The 21,678-nt window shown below is 52.1% G+C and overlaps 1 protein-coding gene across 49 annotated transcripts in view; it reads left to right on the forward strand.

Annotated features, from left to right (window-relative positions):
* Positions 1–21,678, forward strand: part of PTK2 (protein tyrosine kinase 2) — a 247,100-nt gene that overhangs the window by 182,827 nt on the left and 42,595 nt on the right. For all 49 annotated transcript variants that reach the window (XM_082720640.1, XM_082720644.1, XM_082720642.1 and 46 more), the window contains 6 exons: positions 4,842–4,926; positions 6,082–6,182; positions 7,811–7,926; positions 8,342–8,442; positions 11,396–11,485; positions 14,467–14,671. In XM_082720640.1, coding sequence (XP_082576766.1) covers positions 4,842–4,926; positions 6,082–6,182; positions 7,811–7,926; positions 8,342–8,442; positions 11,396–11,485; positions 14,467–14,671 — 698 coding nt within the window. The remainder of the gene's footprint in view (positions 1–4,841; positions 4,927–6,081; positions 6,183–7,810; positions 7,927–8,341; positions 8,443–11,395; positions 11,486–14,466; positions 14,672–21,678) is intronic.

The following is a 21,678-nucleotide window of genomic DNA, read 5'->3' on the forward strand; positions in this document are numbered from 1 at the left end:
CGTCATGGTCAGGAACCTGCCCCTGGAGCCTCAAGTCATTATTTCACCAACAATTTCTCAGTCACCCAGCAAGTGACAGCAAAGTGGTGGGGACATAAGAATGAACAAAACAGGCACAATTTCTGCCCTCACGGAACTTCACTTCTCTCTGAGACAGAAAGGAACAGACAAAAACAAATACACTAAATGTCGCGTGGGGAAGAAGAGGAGGTCGGGGTGCTCTCCCCGCGAGATGGTTGGAGAAGGCCTTCTGATAGGTGACACGGAGCACAGCCCTGAAGCAGGGAGGGAGCCGTCCGCGGGAGGCCAGTGTCTGCCGAGGGGGGGGCACAGAAGGTGAGGGGTGGGGTCAGGTGGGCCACGCATGGGCTGCAGTTCATTCTAGGAGCCCGTGGACACAGCATCCTCTAGAGGCTTGCACACGCCGTTGCATCTGGCAAGGTGGTCGGGCATCTCTATCACCATCTGAGCCTCTGCTGGTCACTTGCAAGTTCTGTCATCATTATGATCTTAGACTTAAGAACTTGCTTTTAAATCTCTTTTTCTCTTAATTAGTCCTAGAATAACCCTTCTCAGGATTTATTTGTTAAAGCCTTTCCAATGTCTGCTACTTGTTAGTAATTCGGACGCTGGTCATGTCTTCTATGGAGGCATAGTGGAGGCCGGTGTGGTATTTGCTTTGAACCTTTGAGACTTCTCTGTCCCCTACGTACTGCTTGTATTATAAACGCCTTTAAAAGTCATACCTTGAGCAATTCCCAGGTATGTTTGAATCTGCCTCTTTTTAAGGTGCTTTTAGGAAAAAATGAAAAACAAAAAACCAGCTTTGCCCAGGTTCTAGTCTGGTCTTGCTCACTTTGAACTGAGTTCTTCAACGTTCCGTTCTCTGTGACCAGCCCCTCTGGCAGCTCAGCGCCCCCCGGGCTTCTGCTGTCCAGCCACAAATGCTGCACCATGGGTGACCGGCCCTTGGCTCTGTTCGCCATGGCCTTTCGTCCCTGTGCTGCCCACGGAGTCTTGGGTCCGGCATCCATTTGAAACTGCGGGTTCTTGGGGAGCAGTACTTCTCTGCATGTCTTCTGGCTGTCTTGTGTAAAACCATGTTCGATATTTGAGTATGAATTCACAGACTAGATGACGGTTTTGTGGTCTTAAGAACTTTCTATTGTTGTTATACAGAATTCCTGTTAAAAAGGACATTTTGTGTCATTTCTGGAGTATACCAGTTGGCCCTATATTTAGATGGAGGTAGAATTCGTGGTCCTGGTCCTAAAGACGTTCACCATCTAGTTGAGGAAAACAGTTACTGAAACAGTTCAAAGCAAAGTAGTTCCATCTCAGCCTTGCTGTGTGGCTGGCACCTGTAAGAAGGCTCTCCGCTCAGACATTTAACAGACAGATCCCGTAGCTCCTGTTCCCATTCTGTGCTAGCAGCGACCGTCCTGCTGGGCACGGGCCACCATCACCACCTGGAGTCCTGCACCCTGCAGGCTAAGAGAGGGACCCACGTCTGTTGCAGTCATTTTACTGTTTATATTTCTCTCATTTGAAAGTGTTTAATATTCTGGAATTGTATGATGTGCAATTAGTGTGAAATCTAAAGTGAATACAATTTTAGCTAAAGTGCACCGCAGCTGACTTGTCAATAGCATCTGCATTCAAAAGAAAGGTTTTAAGAGCATTCATTAACTCGGCGAATATTTATTGAGCAACTGCTATGAATTCGGTACTGTTGTAAGGGGACCTTTTTGGCAAACAAGACAACAAGGTACCTATTGTCTTGAAACTGACATTTCAGCGATGGAAAATAGTAATGATGTAAGTGGCAGCATCGTGTATGTTGTAATGTATGATAAATGTACGATAAAAATGTGAGGAATAAGGACACTGATAACCTGAGAGGCCTGTCCCGGACAGTTCTGTGCTCAGAGCTTGTCGTGCAGAGCAGCAGGGAGAACACGGCAGGCGCTGTTTTAGACAGGACGGTTTGAGCATGAATCTCAGTGCAGATTTCTGGGGCAGGAGCTTTCCAGTCAGGCAGAACAAGAAGGGCAGCCACAGGAAATGATGCTGGAGCATAGAACATGAGGCTGGGTGTGCGAGGTTTGAGTGAAGGGGGCCTCCGGGGGGCCACGGCAGGGCGCTGGGCTTTTTCTCCCAAGTGTCCTGGGCACAGGAGGTGCCTCAGGGAGAGTGGGTGCAGAGAGAGCCTACAGCAGTAGCAGGGGCTGTCAGATGCACGCTGTAGGCAGGAGCCCGGGTCCTGCTCCTGGATTGTTGGATCGTGGGAGCCAAGGGAAACTGAGGAGTCAGAACTGACTGGTAGGTTGTTGACCTTGAGCATCTGCATGACTTCCATGTCCCGAGTGAGGTGGAAACGGTAAGGAGAGGAAACGCGTCTGGTGGTGGGTGTATTAGTGGGGGCTCCCCCGGAAACAGAAGGCTGTGGGTGCCTTCAAAACAGCCTCATTAGGAGTTGGCTCATGTGATCCTGGAAGCTGATTTTATCAGATCTGCAGCTGGAGGCCCAGGAGAGCTGAGGGCTTCTTGCTTCCAGTCTGTGCCTGAAGACCTAGGACCCAGCATAGCCAGTGGAGGAATAGTCCAAAGAGTGGAGAAAAAACAGTGTCCCAGCTCAAAGGTAATTGGGCAGAAGAAATTCCCTCTTATTTAGAAGAGAAGATCAGCTTTTTGTTCTAGTCAGGCCTTCAGCTGATCAGATGCGGCCCACCACATTAGGGAGGGCAACCTGCTTCACTATCGTTAAATCCATCCAGAAACACTCAGAATATGCTTGACCGAATTATCTGGGCACCCTGTGGCCCAGTCAACTTGACACATAAAAAGAACCATCACAGTGGGATATCTGGAGTTTTGTTTTGGTCGTATCAACTTTAAAGTAACTTTGCTGTGTCCTCGTCAAGATAGGACATGGGGTGGGTTGGATGTCAGAGTCCGGGCTGAAAGACAACGGGAGGGCTGGAGAGAGAATTTGGAAGTCAGTGCAGATGTAGGACTTGGCACTCCGTGAGATGGCCTCATGTCGAGCTGGCCCTGGGATTGAGCCCTGGGATGTTCCTGCCCTGAGGAGGCGGGAAGCAGTGTCTCGTCTTCCCACTGTCCTCGCAGGCCAGTCCTTCCTGCCTGAGGCTGCTCTTTACATGGACGGTGACTCACCACCGTAGCAAGGACTCTTCGAGAGGAGAGAGCTTCGCAAATTCAGGCTTCATCCCGGCTCAGGAATCTGGGGTGGGAACCATTTCAGAGCCAGATCATGTGATAAGCAGCAGCTCCGTCCTGAGCTGCTGCCACTCCCTGCTGCCTGTCACACGTACACGCTGCCCCAGTCCCTGTCACAGAGGGGACATGCCACTTACCAGCAAGGCGACTTTGGGCAAGCCGCTAGACCCCTCAGGCTCTGCCGGCCTGTCTATGAAATGGGGATCTCAGACCCACCTGGAACTCGTCCGGCCGCCTCACAACCTGTAGGCCGCCTCACAACCTTTACAAAAAGGACAGAAATGTTCAAAACCTGTGGAGAATAAAGACAGCTCGAGCGTCCAGCCCTCTGCGGCCTCAGGGCTGGACGCTCGCTCCTCACACCCCCCGTTGATGGCGCCTGGATCTGACCTCCTCCTCTCTCGGGGTCCTCCGGGGAGGGAGGGAGTCAGGACGTAGCAGCCACGGTGAGGAGACCTTGGTCCCTTCGCTGAGTTCTCCCGCTTCTCACTCCCCCGGTCTGTCCTTGTCCTTCCTGCCTCCGTAACGGGACAGGACGTGCGGCCCCACAGTCTCTAGTAGGAGGAGTCTGTGTCCCTGGCAGAGACCAGGTCGGGGCGGGCGGAGCTGAGCGTCCTGGCCTCGCTAACGAGAACCACGCACGGCGGTACTCCGTCGAGGTCGGGAATGACCTCATTTCTTGAACTCGTTCAAGAAAACATCACCTTCTTCTGCAGGCGGGTCCACGCGTCTTCTTGGTTTCTCTCCCCGTTGCCAGTCACACTCTTAGTCACTGTGCGTCTCCCCTCTCCCTGAGCTCCGTGCTGCAGGGTGCCCGGGTGAGTGCTCCGTCTGTTCCAGGAGCTCCTCCAGCCCGAATCTGACCCTGAACTCCGCCCCATTCTCCTCCCACTCTCCTGTGGGCCTCCGCTGCCTCTCATGCACCTCTAGGCCTCGTCCGAGCTGAGCTGCCGCTAACCTTTGTCTCACCAGAAACCTGAACTGGACGTCTCATGGCCAGTGCAACGCCTCCCTGCCCCCCCTGCACTGCCGCAAACTCGTCCCAGCCGCCAGCCTGTCACCACGCCTGCCCTCAGGTCCCAGAGCATCCGTGACCCCCGCTGTGCCCCTGGCCAGCTCTCGGCGGTCCCTTCCGCTCTCCTTTGGTTTTTGTTGTCCTGGTCTCTGCTTCGCACATCAGGACACGTTCCTTCCTCATCCACAGCGCTGTTACGCACTAACGTACCCTGTGATCAGCTGGTGTCTTGTGTGTGTTGTCCCTTCCTAGCAGGAAGGTGACCTGGGGCAGAACAGGGAACTTGGCTGCCTGTTGTTCAGTGTGCACCCTGAGCTCCTGGGAGGTGGCCTGGCCGGTAGCAGGAGGTGAATGTGGCACAGTGAAGGAACGAACGACCTACAACATGTTAACGTTGCCTGGACATTTTTTCTGGGGACTTTGTAGAGTATTTGAAGTGTTCCTCTTGAGATTTTCAGTTCTGATTCTGTCTGGTCCGGAATCCGCGTAGTTGCCAGTCACGCAGCTTTTCCTGAATGTGCCCACTGATGCGTAAAAAGAAGCTGTTTTTGCTTTTGTGTGTGATTCTGAAATTTCCCCAACACAGGAGAACCCAGCGCTGGCGGTTGCAATTAAAACATGTAAAAACTCTACTTCGGACAGCGTGAGAGAGAAATTCCTTCAAGAAGCCTGTAAGTTTCTAGAAATTTCTATGGAACTTCCTGTGACTTTTTAACCTGTGAAATGCAAGTGGTCTCTGCGGAAGTAAGAACGGTAACACTCTGACTTGTCTGTGGCGACCGTGTTACTGTCTCACCTTGCAAATTAATACCCGTATCTGTAGAGGCGCGTGTCCACACGTCGCTCCAGGTAAGCCATGGTGTTCGGGGTGTGAGGGCAGACGGATCACTGACCCTGTATCCTTCGGGACCCATGTGGCTGAGCATAATGTGGCGCTGGGACTAGGCAGACGTAGAAAGGAGTCTTACCCGGCTGCCTCCCACCCTAGAGTTCGGGATGAGCAGGACAGACGCGGTCCCCGCCTGAGGGAGCTCACAGACCAGGGAGAGAGCCGGGACCATGCCCCGTGCCCTGACCCTGCCTCACAGCCGCCCCTGCGGCTCCCCGCTCACGCATCCGGATGAGACTGTGGGGAGGGTCATGCGTGGGTAGCCGTTCTCTGCCAAGCCCTCGTCCTGCCCTTTCCACCTGCCCTGAGCCTGGGACGCCCTCCCTGCTTTCACAGCACTTGTCCCTTCTCATCTGACCACGTATTTAGCGTAGTTTCTCCTCAGGAGGCTTTGTCACAGGACCACGTTCTCTCCTTCCTAAGTATTTGAAACTAAACAACATGGCCTAGAAATTAGTACTGCCCTCTCTCAGCTTCAGGCTCCACGGGGCTGGGACCGTGTCTGCTGTGCTCACTGCCCAGGCCGGTGCCCAGCACAGCACTGGTCCTGTGCTCAGTAGTCAGTGGTCGTGTGATTGAGTCCTAGGGTCCCTCCTTACATGGACATGGAACAAATGCCTTCTACCGTCCATTTCAGGAAATATTAACCACCCAACCGTCCAGTAAATTAATAAGTCATAGAGTAAGTCACATTGACTTTATTGGTGTATTATCATTTTCATCAAAATCATATTGTACTTCCATCAAAACAAAACAAAACAAAACAAAAACAAGTCTGTCTTTAATCCTGTTCTTAGATCTCTGTATCCAGTATCTTCAGGACAAGACAGACCCTGGCCATGACTTCTGTCTTAACTAGTTCATTTCCAGAGAGCGCCTCGGCCACCCTTCCTTACTGCTGTGTCAGAGAATAACCTGGACAACTATTTCTCCCTAGTGACGATGCGGCAGTTCGACCACCCTCACATTGTGAAGCTGATCGGCGTCATCACGGAGAACCCCGTCTGGATAATCATGGAGCTGTGCACGCTCGGAGAGGTACCCGACCCGCTCCTGGTGTCTCCGTGCTGCCAGCCCCTTTGTCACAGCCACAGTGGAATGGCAGTCCGTGCTTGGCATTCGTTCGGCCAACTCCGGTGTTTGGTGTCCTTTGTGTCAGGGGCGGGGGTGTGTGAAGGACACTCTTGTGGTTCAGGCTCAGAGACTATAATGTCGTCGTCGTTAAGTTCCCAAGTCATGCCCTGACTCAGTGCTGGAGGCAGTGGTGACCCTGTGGATCTGTCTTCCTCTCTGGTGCTGCCGCCTGATGCTAGCCCAGGGGTCCAAGGATGAAAGGGGTGCTCTTAACGGAATGCAGGCAAATGAATGCTGCATCTTGGTAAACCTGCAGTTCCTTACTGTTTGAGAATTCGTTTTATGGCGTCTTTCCGACCAACCGATATTAGTCACAGTTTCTTTTGAAAGTGTGAGTAACATATGTGGGCAGATCTCCTTACTTGACTTTCTCCGGGACACAGAAATTCCTTGCTTTCTATGTCACCGTCACCTGGAAATTTGTTAGAAGCCAGATTCTTGGGCCCCCGCCCAGGCCTGGCAGATGAGACCCTCCGCAGGGCAGGTGGTCTGTTCGGGCCACGCCGTAGCCGGCCTGCTCGCAGAGGGACACAAGTCCCTTCTCCAGGTGACCACACTTCCCCTTCTGGTACTAAAGCTCAGTGATTTAGCCTGAAACGTTACGTACTTTCCTTCACTTCTGAAGGACCCCAAGCACAGTTTGGCTTTCCGTGGAGATAGGGGTTCTGATGAGCGGGTGTCAAAGGACAGTTGGGGCCCACGTGCCTCCCTTCCTCCGGGCCCCCCGCTGCTCTCCTCCGCACTCGATAACCGCGTTTGCTGGGCGAGATGACTTCAGGCCTCTACAGCGGCATTTCTTCCTCTGCCCTACCTTTCCGAATAAAACAGAGAGCTTACATATATCTTTCATTCACAGTATTTTTCTGCTTTTGCCTTTGGAGAATTTGCTGATTTTTCTGGCTTAAACTGTTACTAAATATTTCTCCTTTGTGGACTGATTTTGTAGAATTAGAGTTCAGTTCAGCTGCCTTCCTTTGCCGTGCTGGCATTTAGCTGAATCGGTCGTGACAGTGGTAATAAGGACTGACAGGCCCCGTGGGGTCAATACCCAACACCTTTCTGTACCCGAAGCTTGCTGGAGGAAGCCGGGAGAACTTCTTGCCTCCCCTTCCTCGTCACCTTATCTTCGGGTCTGCCTGGGTGCGGGCCTGCCAGTCCTCGGGTCTGCCTGGGGTGCGGGCGCGCTGTGCCAGTACGTGCGGCCGACCCGACTCGGTCCTTGTCCCCCCGGCCCTTCGCGGCGATACTTCACACTCTTCATTTCCCTGCAGCATCTTCCTGTATTTTTTCAGAAATTTGTCCACAATCATGAAGATTTCAGTTTTTGAATAGGATTCAAATACCAAACGATTAACCATTATTTCTGAGCTAATATGTTTCATTCTGCCCCTTCATCTTAGGGGAGAATTGAAGCCATTCTCATAAAAGTATGTTTGGAAATGGGCAGTATTGTTGAATGTAGCTCCTTAGCTGTTGATAACTGTTCTCTGTCACTAATTTTTTTTTTTTTTATCTTGTTTGCTGTTGCAAAGCTGAGGTCATTTCTGCAAGTAAGGAAGTACAGTTTGGATCTGGCGTCTCTGATCCTCTATGCCTATCAACTTAGTACAGCTCTCGCGTATCTGGAGAGCAAAAGATTTGTGCACAGGTAAGATGCAGTCATAAAGCTGATGACGGCTTTCACTTCCGGTGATGAGATCCCTTTGTAGCGGCAGGGTTACGAGCCCCGTCGTGCAGCCTCTCTGTTGATGCAGGTGCTAATACGATTGTAGGGAAAGTCAAAATGCCTTTTTTATGCATTATTCTCATACTTGTTATTTGAGAATATATTTTGCTGCCGATCAAAACACTAATCATCATATTAATGAGTAAATTTCTGCCAAAAGGAATATACTTGAAGTAAAATCATAAAAGTGTTTTTTTCAGTGCATAATAAATCTGTTTGCATTGTCCATAAGCTGTCTTTCAAAATGCCTGTCATTGTGTCTTTATATAATATAGATGACTTTGTGGGTTTGTTTCTCCTTGTATTAAAATTATTTTCCCAAATTCTTCCTTATCAGGGACATTGCTGCTCGGAACGTTCTGGTGTCCTCAAATGATTGTGTAAAACTAGGAGACTTTGGATTATCCCGATACATGGAAGACAGTACTTACTACAAAGGTAAGGAGTCAGAGCAGTAAAGAGGCAGTAAGCTCAGAATCTTCAAGGATTTTTATTTCCTAAAAAGGTGGTCTTTAATAAACTCAGCTGATTTTCAACAGAGGCATAAAATAAGTTCAGTAGAAGAAAGTAGAAGAAAGAAAGTCCATGGGGCCAGAGCAGTTAGACATCCAGAGACAAAGAATGGACCTCAGCTTGAGTCACCCCTTGGGTCAGGGGCTCTTAGGCTTAATTATAAAACATAAAGCTGTGAAACTTTTAGGAAGGACATACGAGTCAATCGTTGGGGTCTAGGGCTAGACAAAGGGTCCTTAGACCTGACACCGAAAACATGATCCATAAAAGGAGACACTCGGTAGATGGGATTTCATCGAAATTGAAACTCTCTGTTCTGCAAAACACCTGTTCGGGGGTGAAAGGGAAGGTGCAGACCTGGAGGATCTCTGCCAGGCACAGGGTCCCCCCATAACCACAAGTGATTCCACAAAGGACTGGTGTCCACAGGGTAGAATGAGCTCTAAGAATTCATCAGGGAAAACAAGAATATGACATGGACAAACAGTGGGAAGAGAGGCTTCACTGAAGAGGGTATGTGGAGGGCAGAGAAGCCCGGACGGAGGCTCAGACCGTGACGAGGTATAATTGCCCACATGTCAGAACGGCTAAAATTAAAAATAGTGATAACACCAAATGCTGGCAAAGATGCAGAGAAACTGGATCACTCCCAGATTGCTTGTGAGAATGTAAAATGACAGAGCCACTCAGGAAGAGCTTCACAGATCCCTGCTGAGTCAGCTGTGCAGCTGCCGTACAGTCCAGCGGGCACACTCCTGAAGCGAGACATGCCGTGCACGCGAAACTGCATTTCAGTGTTCACTACAACTGTATTTCCAGTGGCCAAAACCTGGAGTCAGCACATCTCCAGCTGGTGACCGCAGTCAGACACCTCCGCAAGTGGGGTGGGGGCTTGACCCGGTGGAAGCAGTCGGGCCGAGGACTCCAGTCTGCTCACCCAGAGACTTCTGTCGGCTGGTTTCAGAGCGGAAATCTAGCTCATGTGATTCTTCTTCCAATTTTGGAATCAGTTCGACTTGGTTCTTTAAATTATTACAGAACAAATATTTTTATTAACAAATGTTCCTACTCCTAATATTTCAGTTGTGGTTTGGATTATAAATCCGTATTATGCTCTTAGTATGTATTCTAATTCTTACTACCACTTCAAAGGCCAGTTTCTTTCTCACTTTTTAAAATTCTTGTATTGTGGCAAAATGAGATTTTTACATACAAAACTAGTTCCTTTATCTTACTGCAGGGCTGATGTCTGTTCCCTTTCCATGTGCCTTCAGTACGCCACAGCCCGAGGCAGTCTTAACCGAGACGTGCTGCTATACGAGAAAAGAATTCTTGGGTTGTTCGTTCATTTCAGTTAGTCACTTAACGTAAAGATGATCAAGCAGCTCTCTGCTGTTTTATTTTTATTTTTATTTTTTGCTCTCTGCTGTTTTAAAATACGTTTGCTGTCCAGCTCAAGCCCTGAGCGGTCCAGGTCCCTGACTCCCAGTCAGGAGCTGACCTCCAAGCAGTGTGGTGACGGAGCCTTCGCGTCACGCTGACGGCGTTTAAAGTGAGCCGCTGACAAGTTCATGTATTCCTCGTCATCTCGGACGGGTGCCTAAGTCCAGACCCCGTTGGGCTGCAGGAGGACACCCCCTAGAGGCTGGGGTTCTTGGGGGTTCAGGACGCAGGAATAAGTAGTTTAGAAGGAATCGAACCGAGGATTTGACTCCACTTGTCATGAAGGTGCTTGAAGTTAAGTGGGAAAAAAGAAGTGACTCGAGTGAAATTATCTTCAGCTTGAAGGGACTCAGAGGCACGCATGGCTCACAGGAGTCCAGATGAGGCCTGCAGAGCGGAGGCGCCTCTATGAACCTAGGCTCCCTCTGACGTGGACTCGCGCTCCCCGGCGCCCCTGCTGCCTTCCCAGACACACCGCTCAGCCGTGGGCCTTCTCTGCTCCCGGGGCATCTGCCGTTCACTCAGAGTCCGGGTCACACCCGTACTGTCCCTTTTAGAGCTAGAAGTCCGCAAGGGCAGGTACTCTGGGCGTCCCTCTTGTCACCCAGCAGCTGAAGGACTGTTCTGTGAAGTGGCGAGTTATTTCCTCTGTGGCACAGAAGGAAGGCTGGTGAGGCCTCTAGGGACGGATGACGTAGGCTCACCTAAGAAGTGTGCTATTTCATTCCATCCATCAGCTGTCCTGCCCTGCACACAGCCGTGCAGGCACCGTGGCCAGTCCTCATTCCCTATTCCGTGCGCGCGGAGATGTGCAGCTACCGAAGTCCTGCCCAGTGCTTTCGGGTCACGTGTGGGCGCGGGGCAGGGGAGGACTGGCCTGTCTCTGCGGGAGGATGGGGTGGGGGGGGCAGGGCAGGGCAGGACAGCACCAGCCGCTCCGGCTCAAACCCCAGCTCGGGCTCCCGGTGGCGGTGGCCTCGGGCAAGTCACGAAATGTGTCTGAGCCTCGTTTTCTGAAGGAAGGAGAACCAGCAAGCTGAGCTGTTCGCAGGGTTTGAAGCTAATCTGTGTGGCGTGTGTACGCGCGTGTACATGCTCCCTCCAGAACAGTGTCCGGCCGGTGGGTTAGGATCTGCCGCACAGCAAGTCACGGCTGGGAGCACCAGCTAGCCGGGCTCCCTCTGCCTCCCACGCCCCCCGCCTGTCCACACAGCGGAGGCCTGCAGCGCTGTTTCCACGCCACAGGCTGACCGGATCACTCCAGATGACCTCACCACACTGAGGACACAAAGGATAGTTCTTCCAGATTAGCAAAGCCCAAGGGGTCAGCTATTTAAAGCTTTTTATTTTGATACTGAAAATCTCAGCGAGCTGTAACTGTTAGATCCTTGAACAGATAACAAGGAAAATTCACTTTCTAAAATTAATCTTCTAGCTTCCAAAGGAAAATTGCCAATTAAGTGGATGGCTCCAGAGTCCATCAATTTTCGACGTTTTACCTCAGCTAGTGATGTGTGGATGTTTGGTGAGTATTTTGAAGTTTTGGGTTTTTAAATGACCATTTCATAGATTACCAAACAGACTTAGGCTTAGCTCTTTCCGCAGTATTTAGGCTTCTCTGCCTTCCCTTGCCTGGACGCTGCTCCACAGACATCCTCTTGGTTCATTCGGCAGCTGCTGGGCACACGCGGGGCACCGGCTTCTGTCTGAACCCCCCCGCCCCCCGACTCCGGGCCTCTGTCTCCCTGGGCCCTCTCTGCGTCCCTCCTGGGAGCGGTTGTAGCTCTCTCCTTCTCTCCTCTCTGTCTCTCCGCCTTCCCATCTGCTCCTTCTCTGTGAGTGACTTTAAATGGTCGACCTGTCCTCGGGTTCTGTGCCAGCCCCTCCGCTCCGGAACATCCGCGTGGCGCTTTGCTCGTGTGCTGGAGCCCAGCCTCCTTCTCGACTTGTCTCAAGGCTCGAACGTTTGATCCTTTGTCTCCTGTGGCTTCTGCTCTAGCGCCTGCTCCGTGCCTCCCCTCCTGCTCCGAGCCGGTCGCTGTCCCGCTCTGGGGGTTGCCGTGGAACCTTCTGACCGTGGGACGGGGTGGCCCTCACTCATTCTGCACCGCTTGCTTCAACTGCTACGTCCGGTTTTAAATCACTCTCCCCTTTCCACACGGATGCTGCCCCCCCACCCTGCCCCACTCTTCTGGTCTAACTCCTTCCACCTGGAACACGTCATAACACCCTCTCCCAGCTGAAATTCTGACGTTCGGGGTCACCTGAAACGTCCCCTCTTCGTGAAGCCTCGTGTAGCCGGTGTGTGCTCCAGACGTAACCTCCCGTCCTCTGTTCCCTGCACTTCCGCTCTCTGCCCTAACACTCACACGTGGATCTTGTGCGTGGCCCTGTGTGCGTGCTTTCTCCCTAGATTTTGAACTACTTCGGAGGAGATGCCCGGACAGGGTTATGTACCTTTCCCCCGTAATTAAAAATAACTTGATACACATCAAGTACACGTTCTTCTTTTTTCTTCTGTGTACTTGCTGTCGGTCTCCTCTAGTGCCCTGAGTGATAACAGGAGAGAGAAGGAGAGCAGCAAATAGTGTGACAGGGCTTAGAAAGGGCTCTGGGGTCCGCTTGCTGTGGCGTCACCTCCCAGGACCTCACTCGCCGGCTGTGTGACCCAGAGAGCCGCTTGCTCATCCTGGCAAGGGGACTTGAGCTTGCCAAGATTCTAAGATGCCCATTTCTCACGCTGTCACTTCTCTGGAACTGGTGGCATTTTGTAGTCGGTGTGAGTTGGGGACGTGTCTTACGTGGCTTCCTTACCCACACTCGTGTCGACTTTGTTTCATTCATCCCTGTGTCGCTTCCTTGTCTGAATGAGTTTGGAAGTGCTCATCGGTAAGAATAAAACAGTTCCAAGAGGAAACAGGATGGTGCCGTGACTTAGTTGGTAGAATTTTCCTCCATTTTTGGTTATATAAACAATATTGTATTTTATAATCAGTGGCATCTTGGGTTTGATAAAATACAGTGTTTAAGGAAACGTGAGGTGTAAGGATAATGTGCAAATTTCGAAAGTCTTACACTGCCCGGCGCTCAAGTCTTACTAAAGTCTTACGCTGCCTGACACTGTTGTTAGTAACGACGTCACAATTTCCGGTGAGAAATGCACAACTAAGGCATTACTTCTGTCATACACTCTTCAGTCTGGAGTGACTAGAATTCGGAAAACATCAGAATGTCGTTCACGTGGGCAGGATAATGTGCCTTGTTTCCTTTGAGGCACAGCCCTGCTGTAGGTGCCAAAGACCCTGAAGCAAGGGGCCTCCCCCAGTCCGTGACTCGGTGAGCAGGGAGGGCAGGGTAGAGCGGGGGCTCGCCCTATGACGCCGTGTGCAGGGAGGACAGGCCGAGCAGGGACTCACCTGGGCCATCAGGGACACGTGCATAGAAAGAGAAGCGCTCATGCGGCGGAGAAGGAAAGGGACACTAAGTGCGGCGAGGCTGGCATAAGCAAAGGCATGTGTGTGGCTTGTGCTGGGGTGCCAGGGCCGCCAGAGCAGCCCACAAGACATGCGAGCCACCCACAGTCCCCACCAGCCCACCTGCCCGGTTCCCCATTCTCCGCCTTAGGCTCCGTTCGCTCATTTACTGTAAAAGTGGGCTTTCAGAGGTTGTTAGAGGACACGAACTGTCCTCTGCGGTCTGCGAGGGTGGAGTGTGAGTGAGGGGCCGGTGGGTAGGGCCACTGTAGCCCAGGGGATCCAGAGTTTGCCTATGGGGACAGGGACCCCCCGACCAACTCGTGTATGAGCCAGCTGACAGGGCCAGCGCGTCCTAGCCAGGCCCGGGCCGCCTCTCTAAAGGAGTCTGAGCATTCTGAAGGTAAAGGCGTAAATTTTAGTATGTTCTTTTGTTAGGCCTCAGGCCAGCTGCCGTATGCATCAGCAGCTTGGACTGCAGTGGGGGGCCAAGGTCAAATTTACCCGGCCTGTTTTGAACTGGTTCGTTAAGCCATGAAGGGTCACTGTACCTGGTGGGGCATCTTTTTTTTTTTTTAAGATTTTATTTATTTGACAGAGATCACAGGCAGGCAGAGAGGCAGGCAGAGAGAGAGGGAGAAGCAGGCTCCCCACTGAGCAGAGAGCCTGATGCGGGGCTCGATCCCGGGACCCTGAGATCACGACCTGAGCTGAAGGCAGAGGCTTAACCCACTGAGGCACCCAGGCGCCCCTGGTGGGCCATCTTCTAATACAGGATTTTTAGAGAAGTAAACCTCTTAGAAAAACTTGGGCGTTTTTTGGAAAATAACATAATTTTCCTTATTTGGATCATATTAAGCTAATACTGCTGTTCTTATTTATAACAGAATTCAAGGACTACTGCTTTATTTACCTGATTTGCCCCAAGTCACACAGCTGGTCCTCTGGTGCCAGCTGTGCAGTTTTTCCTGAAACACAGGCGTGCTTCTCTTCCCACTGAGTTCACGGCTCTGCTTTCCTCCCCACTTCACAGGTGTGTGTATGTGGGAGATACTGATGCACGGCGTGAAGCCCTTTCAAGGAGTGAAGAACAACGACGTGATCGGTCGGATTGAGAATGGGGAGAGGCTGCCGATGCCGCCAAACTGCCCTCCGACCCTCTACAGCCTTATGACGAAATGCTGGGCCTATGACCCCAGCAGGCGGCCGCGGTTCACTGAGCTCAAAGCTCAGCTCAGGTAGGAGTGGGGGGAGCAAGGGCCAGGGCTGGGGTTCGGCTCGTGCGGCTTCTCCCACGCAGTCAGAGTGTTTGAGGTCATTCTGTCAGGACGGCTGAGGCTATGGAATGACTTACTGATCAGTTTGCGTTGATTGATGCCTTGCTAGAATGCTCAGGAGATTGGGTCGTCAAATCTTAATCGACTTCACGTTAGGATCAAATCTGTCATGCCCTGACTTCTGACTTGGCGTGGCTTACAAGACGCGTGAGAACCTAGTCTCTCGTGGCCCACCCAGTTCCATCTCCCTCTCCTGCTCCATCGCCAGCTCTCCGAACTGCTCACGCGTCTCCCGGCACGGCCCAGCATTTCCCGCGCGCTGCTTCCGCTCCCGGGGACGCCTTCCACCAGCTGTGCCCCCTGCTTACCACCTCTGTGGTCTTCAGAATCCAGCTCAGATGTCACCTCCTTCAGGGGACAGCCCTAGTCAGCCCTGCCCCCAAACAGAGAGCCACTCTTTGACACCTTTTCAGTGCTTCTGTCTGTTCGGCTGCCATGTCGTGGCTCCTACTTCGTGCCAGCCACGGCCAGACCCGGTAGCTCCCGGTCCCCTACAGGGAGCCCGCAGGGACCTGTTAGCGCACTGAGTCCCTCAGCATGTCTGCACGGAGCTGACCGTGCACCCGGCCTGGAGAATTACTCATTTGCACGTCTGGGTTCCCCACCAGGCCCTGAGCTCTCTGGGAGCATCACTGAGTCTCACTCGTTTCTGTGGCTTTGGTGGAGACGTCTGACACACGCTCAGCAAACGGTTGTTGAGTTGGCGTCCAGACTGACTTATAACTGTAATCGATAAGATGCTCTGGTGTGATAAATACCATGGGGAGTTTTATCGCTTAACCAGCACCATGGCGTAGCGTGCGCTGTCATCTTCATGATTCCCTGACTCTATGTGAGATTTTTAAAATTTGGTGTATTTTCATCTTTTCTCATAGAAAATTAGCCAAATATCAGGGTCCAAAAGACCCCAGTGGCTCCTCTGGCCCTGTCTGGTCCCCCAGTGCTCGTGGTCGATCTCGACGGCCCGGGCCTGGCTGCTCAGGCAGCGCCGCTTGCTGGCAGGGGCGCCCGGCAAGGAGCGCGTTCCACGGAGGAACGAGGGCTGGAGGGAGAGGTGTAAAGGCTTCCCCCGGTCAGGGCTCATCGGCTAAGCACCCGCGTGCTTCTGAGTTAGGTTCTGTGGACTCCACAGTGAAGGAACACAGTCCTGCCGCCAGCGTTCACAGCCCGAAGGAGATGGGCCCATGTCCCATCACCCCGCGGTGAGCGGCGCCTGTCCCCCGGGCCGCGCCTGCCCGCCTGCTCCCGTCCGCTCCTGACCGTCCTTCAGGTGTTTCCCGACCGCTTTCTGCAAGCTAAGGGTCTCCAGGTCCTCCGTCCCCGCACAGCAAGTGGGACATGCGCTCGCTTACGGGAGCTGGATTTTGAACGCGCTTTGGTTCATGTTTTGCTCCTACATTTCTTGGTTCCTCCTTGATCTTTCCTCAGAAGGTGGCCACTTCTGCCCTTGAGATGCCTCCCCTCTCTGACACCGGTGCCATCTGCCTGCCTCCCCGACACCTCCTTTCTCCCCCGACCTGCCGCTCCTCCATGGTCTGAGTACGGCCCACGCGTCCGTCCCGGGCCACCTCCTTTCTCCCAGTTTGCTTCCTGGGCCGTGCTACCCTCTCCCGTCTGTCTGTCTTCAGCTTCTGTCCCGCCTGTTCTCACAGACCCAGAGCCGCAGTCGCATTGCTGCTGAGCGTCACGGTCGTGCTAAAGCCAGTCTGTTGCCTTGCCTCTGGCGGCCCCTGGCCTTCCCCTTCCACAGGCTCCAGAGGGGCCTTTGCATCCACCATAACGCCTCACCGCCGCCTGGCACACCCTCCCCCGCTCCCCTGCCTGGACCGTCCATCCATCTAGCACAGCCCCTTACGTGATCTTCTCAGCCATCACTGGGGACGAGTGGCTCCCTTGTTGGCTGGAAGCTTCCAGAGTGGACCAGAGTCCCCAATCGGACCTATGGCGTATCCCACCCCTTTCTCACGCCATGGCTGCATTAACCACCTGGGCCTGGAACGCCACCTTCTCCGCCTGGTGCAATCCGGCCCCTCTTTCTCGGCAGCTCTCAGCACTGGCTCCTTCACGGTTCCATGGCCGATGAGCCTCTGCCCTCGGCGTCTCCCAAGCACTCGGCTCTTCTTGTCGTGCTCCCCCTGCGCTGCCCCAGGTGGCCGCACCCGCGTTCAGCCCCTTCCACAGTGTGAGCAGCACGAGAGCTGAGCCTGGGGCCCGATCTCTGGGGCAAGAGGACTACAGCACCTTTCCTGCCCTCGAGGAGCTCACAGTCTAGTATGTCTCAGCCCTACTAGACTGAGGCTCCTTGAGGGCAGGGATCGTCATACTCGCCTCGGTGCCGCGCGCACCCGCAGGCCACAGGCCTGTGCACAGTGGGGTCCCACGGCCGCTCGAGTTACGGCTTAGCAGATGCGATCTCACATCAGTGTTCACTGAAGGACTGTTTCTTTGGGTGAAGTAGTTCCAAAAACTATCCAAGGTAAATTTTTAGAACCAAATAAAATGATTTCGCACACACACGCGCGCACGACTACATTTCTTCTGCACAGTAGTGCAGGCCACGGAACGTGAATTTGTTCCGTGTTTTTCAGTTTCCATCAGAAATGGAGTCTGACTTTGCATTTTAAACATGTAATATGGCTACCAAAGAGGCCAGTAAAATGTGACTCTAATAGCTTGCTTGGTTGAACATTTATGTGTAACAGTGTGTCATAGTCATTAGATTCTTTTATTAAGTTTTACAAAATCTTTACCATATCAAAGATTGCTTAACAAATGAGTTTCAGATAGTCTCTACCCCAGGTCAGTGAAAAAGTGTTTCCTGAATCCCATTCTCCATGTCTATTTAAAAAAACATAATTCGAAGGGACTCAGATCCCCATGGGATCCCACGCATCTGTGGGCCGTGTTTGTCTCTCACTGTGAGTTGCAAGAAGTGGCTCTCGGGTTGAGCCTTGCGCAGCGAGTCAGACAGCCCTTGGGTCAGATTTCCATGGTGGTCTCCATGACCCCAAGCCTGTCCTCTTCGCGTCCCACTCTCATTCAGAGATGGGAATCCACAGAGAGGCACAAAGAGGTGAGCGGCCGGCTGGCCGGGGACCGTCTGCGGCCCCCCGTAGGGACACCCTGGAAAATGACTCCCGCTGTGTGCCGTGGCGTGCTTGCCCTGGAGGACTGACAGGTTGTGAGAGTGCCCCGGGTGGTTTTTGAAGGAAAACATCACTTAATCCCTGATTAATTCGGTTAATTCTTCGGTAGATGCTGTGCCACAGAGGCGACAGTGAACAGCTTCAGTATTTGCCCTTTTGCAGCGTCTGCTTCCCAGGAGCCAAGGAAGGGTGTCCCTGTCACCTCAGTCTAGGGAAGCAGGTCGAGCTGACGTGTGCTTTCTTAAACCCTTTTTAGACAAATGAGGGAAATGAACTAATTTAATGTTAAATTTAAAGTTTATACCATACTTTTTAAACTTTGTATTGACCTACAAAGATGTGAACATGGAAATATGCCAAGAAGTGAACCGCTCATTGGATTGACACAAACGGGACCCAGGCGCGTAAGCCGTATGCAGGACACAAACACAGCCCTGCTGTCGCTCCAGAAGCCCACCAGGTGCCCCTTCCACTGACTGTTCGCCCGTTGAGGGTGACTGCTTGTAAGCCGTCTGTAAATGGCATCACTCTTTTGTTCGTGGCTTATATCGGTCAGCATTTGCCTTGAGGTCACCCGCGGTGTCAGATAACTACGTCTTTCTCCTGGCTCTTTGGGTTCTACTTGGGAATATCCCATAGCTGAGTCATCCACCTGGTGGGAATTTAGATTCTTTCCGCTGGGAACTGTCAGGGCCCCTGCTGTGTCTTTTCGGTGCACGTAGCTACAGGAACCGAGGTGGGCTGTGCCTCTAGGAGCTCGCAGGCATGCCCAGGGGGAGCGTCCGTCGGGCCTGCTGGGTTTCCAGAGCCGGTACCCCAGCTCCGCTCCCAGCCCTGAACGAGAACCGCGGTTGTTCCAACCATGGTGGTTTTTAAACCTTTGGAAATTACTCCTTGGTTCTGAGCTCTCTGTGTTCATATTTGAAGGTTAGGGAACAGAATGTGAGTGGTGAAGAATGTCATAGTTCACTCGAGCGTTTCTGTTCTAAAGAACACCGACCTAGTCGGTATCACTTTGGAAGGTGCTCCGTGATTTGAGCTGGTCTCTGCCACTGTGCTTTTTCGGAAGACCCGGTGATAGCTGGTCGCTGCCTCCGCAGGCAGCCTTATTGTCACGTGGAAAACCAGCGGTGCTCACTGCGTGCTTTCTGTTCCAGACCTTGTGCCGCACGCTTCCCCACCTTGCTTCGTCTTAGCCCTCGCACGCCGTGGATGTGTAGGTGGGAGCGCCGCCATCCGTTCTCAAACAAGGAGACAAACTCTGAGCGCAGGCCACTCGCCTGATGTCCCAGAACTGCACCTCACAGCAAGCCCCCATGTCTAGGACAAGCTGTCGGCTGGCGCGCCCTGGGCCGGGACCCAAGACACAGCTAGATGTCCTTATGTGCTCTGTCTCGTGATTGCGACGGTGAGCACGTTGTTACTGCTTAGCTAAAAAGAGAAAAGAAGGAAGGGAAAAAACCCAGTATCCTAAGGAATTTCTGAAGCTGGTTTTCTTACGTTTGTTTTGAGTATCAAGTGGAGAAAGTCCCTGGAGGAAAATGGCAACACGTCTGGCACAGGCAGAGGCCCTCACCCACGCCAGACGTGCTGTCAGTTCCCTCGTGTTGGGTTGTAACCTCCTGAGTGTGCCATACTCAGCCACTGCAGGCCCTCCGAGCGCCCGGCACGGTAGGGAGCTGTCGTGGGTGCATCCATGAGGCTCGGCTGCGGAGACAGAGGCCAGCATGTGTGCGTGGGGTCTGCCGTGTGGGCCCTGGGGGCAGGAGGTTGTTTGTTTGTCGGTTGGGTTAATATTGTCATGTTTGCTCTTTAACTTTATCAAGTAAAGCTGGCCTTTGGGAGATCTGCTGGTTCAGGACGGAGCTTGGAGCAGCTGTAGCCCCAGATTGGTGATACATTTTCACATGACATCTTCGCATTCACCCTCCCCCGAAGTTTCAGAGCCCCTCAGGACACAGACTGGTCTCGGTTGGGCTGCCAGCAGTTGGGGGTGGGGGGGGTGCAGCGTGTAACCTGGGAAAGTGCCAACAGCCCTTGAGGTAGGAATTCAGCCTTCTGTTGAGAGTTATGGGTGTTGTGTCGGGAAGGTTACAGTTTAAAAAGAAATGTGAATCAGTGGGTTAAAGCCTCTGCCTTCAGCTCAGGTCATGATCCCAGGGTCCTGGGATCGAGCCCCGCATCAGGCTCTCTGTTCAGCAGGAGCCTGCTTCCTCCTCTCTCTCTGCCTGCCTCTCTGCCTACTTGTGATCTCTGTCTGTTAAATAAATAAAATCTTTAAAAAAAAAAAATGTGAAAAGAAATCTGTGTGACCTGGACCAGGTGACTTCGCCTCCCTGTAGGAGCAGGGTCCCACACGGTCCCACAGCCCTCCCCCCGTCTGGTGTTCAGGGCCACATGAAATGATGTACGTGGCTTGGAGTTAGTGCACATGGTTCCAGCTCTAGCAGCGGTAACGACGAAGCTTTTCCTGAAGATCCGGAAGGGATCTTGCAGCCTTAGGGTACAGAAACATTATTAGTTGCTGCTAAAGAAAAATGGGGTTATTTGAATTCAAAAGTGTTAGCTCCCATCGTCCAGATATAAGATGTAAAGACATTTTATAGACACGTTATGGAGACACAGATGTTAAATTTATAGTCTGTGAAGAGCATCTTGCACAAGTCTTTTGAATCCTTTCTGATTCTTTATTTATCCCAATATGTGGACTCTGAATTAAAGGCTCTGGTTTTTATTGATGATATAAGTTATTTGTGCTGCTTCTCTGTGTAGTTTTTAGGTGGTTTGTATTTGCTTCCAAAATTCCTTTCAAAGGTGGTGTCTGAATTCCTCCTGAGTCATCATTCCAGTATCTCCCTCCCCCTTGCTGGCCTGTTGGGTCTAGACACCCTCTAGAAGAGGAATTCGTTTCTCAGTCAGTCGTACAGACGTCTTCAAACGTTCGTGGCACCTGGGGGTGCCTCGCGGACGGAGTCAGAAGGGCGCGCGGCTCTTGATCTCGGGGTCACGTTTGTTGGTTGTAGAGATCACTTATATTAATTTTTAGAGACTTTAAGTAAAAACTTATTAAAAACATTCACGGCATCTGAACTTCAAAGGTTTTTGTGGTTTTTTGTGGGTTTTTGGTCCTTAGCCTTACCAGTAATTAAAAGTAAAGAGTAAATTAAAATTTAATAGGAATTCAATACAGCATCCGCATTCCTTCCACTAGGAATCGTGTCTTAACTGTTGACATGAGGGTCCTTCTGACCCATCCCTGGCTCCCGCCTGCACATAGGTGTTCGTGGCTTTGCCATGGGCGTCTGTATTGTTACATCCCCACAGTTTGGTTTCGTGTGAATAGATTTCCAGGGAATTTACACATACATTTCAGAAGAATTAGTCCTTTGCACTCACGTGGCTTCACACATCATTTTCATGTGTATTGCCTTGTTTGACTTCATAACAGTTTTTAAGAATGAGTTATTACCACCCTTTTCACTGAAGGAGCCTGAGGCTCAGAAAAGTCGTGTAACTCGCCCTAGATTGTGCCACCGACAGAGAAGGCCTCGGGCCCCTTTCTCCTGCCTCCAAGACCAGCGATCTTTCTTGCATGTCGGTCTCGGGATGTGCTCCCTGCCCCCACCCGGCCGCCCCAGCCTCCTGTATTTGCCCCTACACTGTTCTCCCATCACCTGTCCTGCCTGTAAAGAGGTGCCTCTGACCACATGATGTGGACATGTCTGTCGCCGGGTATTTACTCTTCGTGATTGGAGCCCAGGC

This window comes from Mustela nivalis, assembly GCF_964662115.1.
Source record: "Mustela nivalis genome assembly, chromosome: 2".
NCBI classification, from domain to species: Eukaryota; Metazoa; Chordata; class Mammalia; order Carnivora; family Mustelidae; genus Mustela; species Mustela nivalis.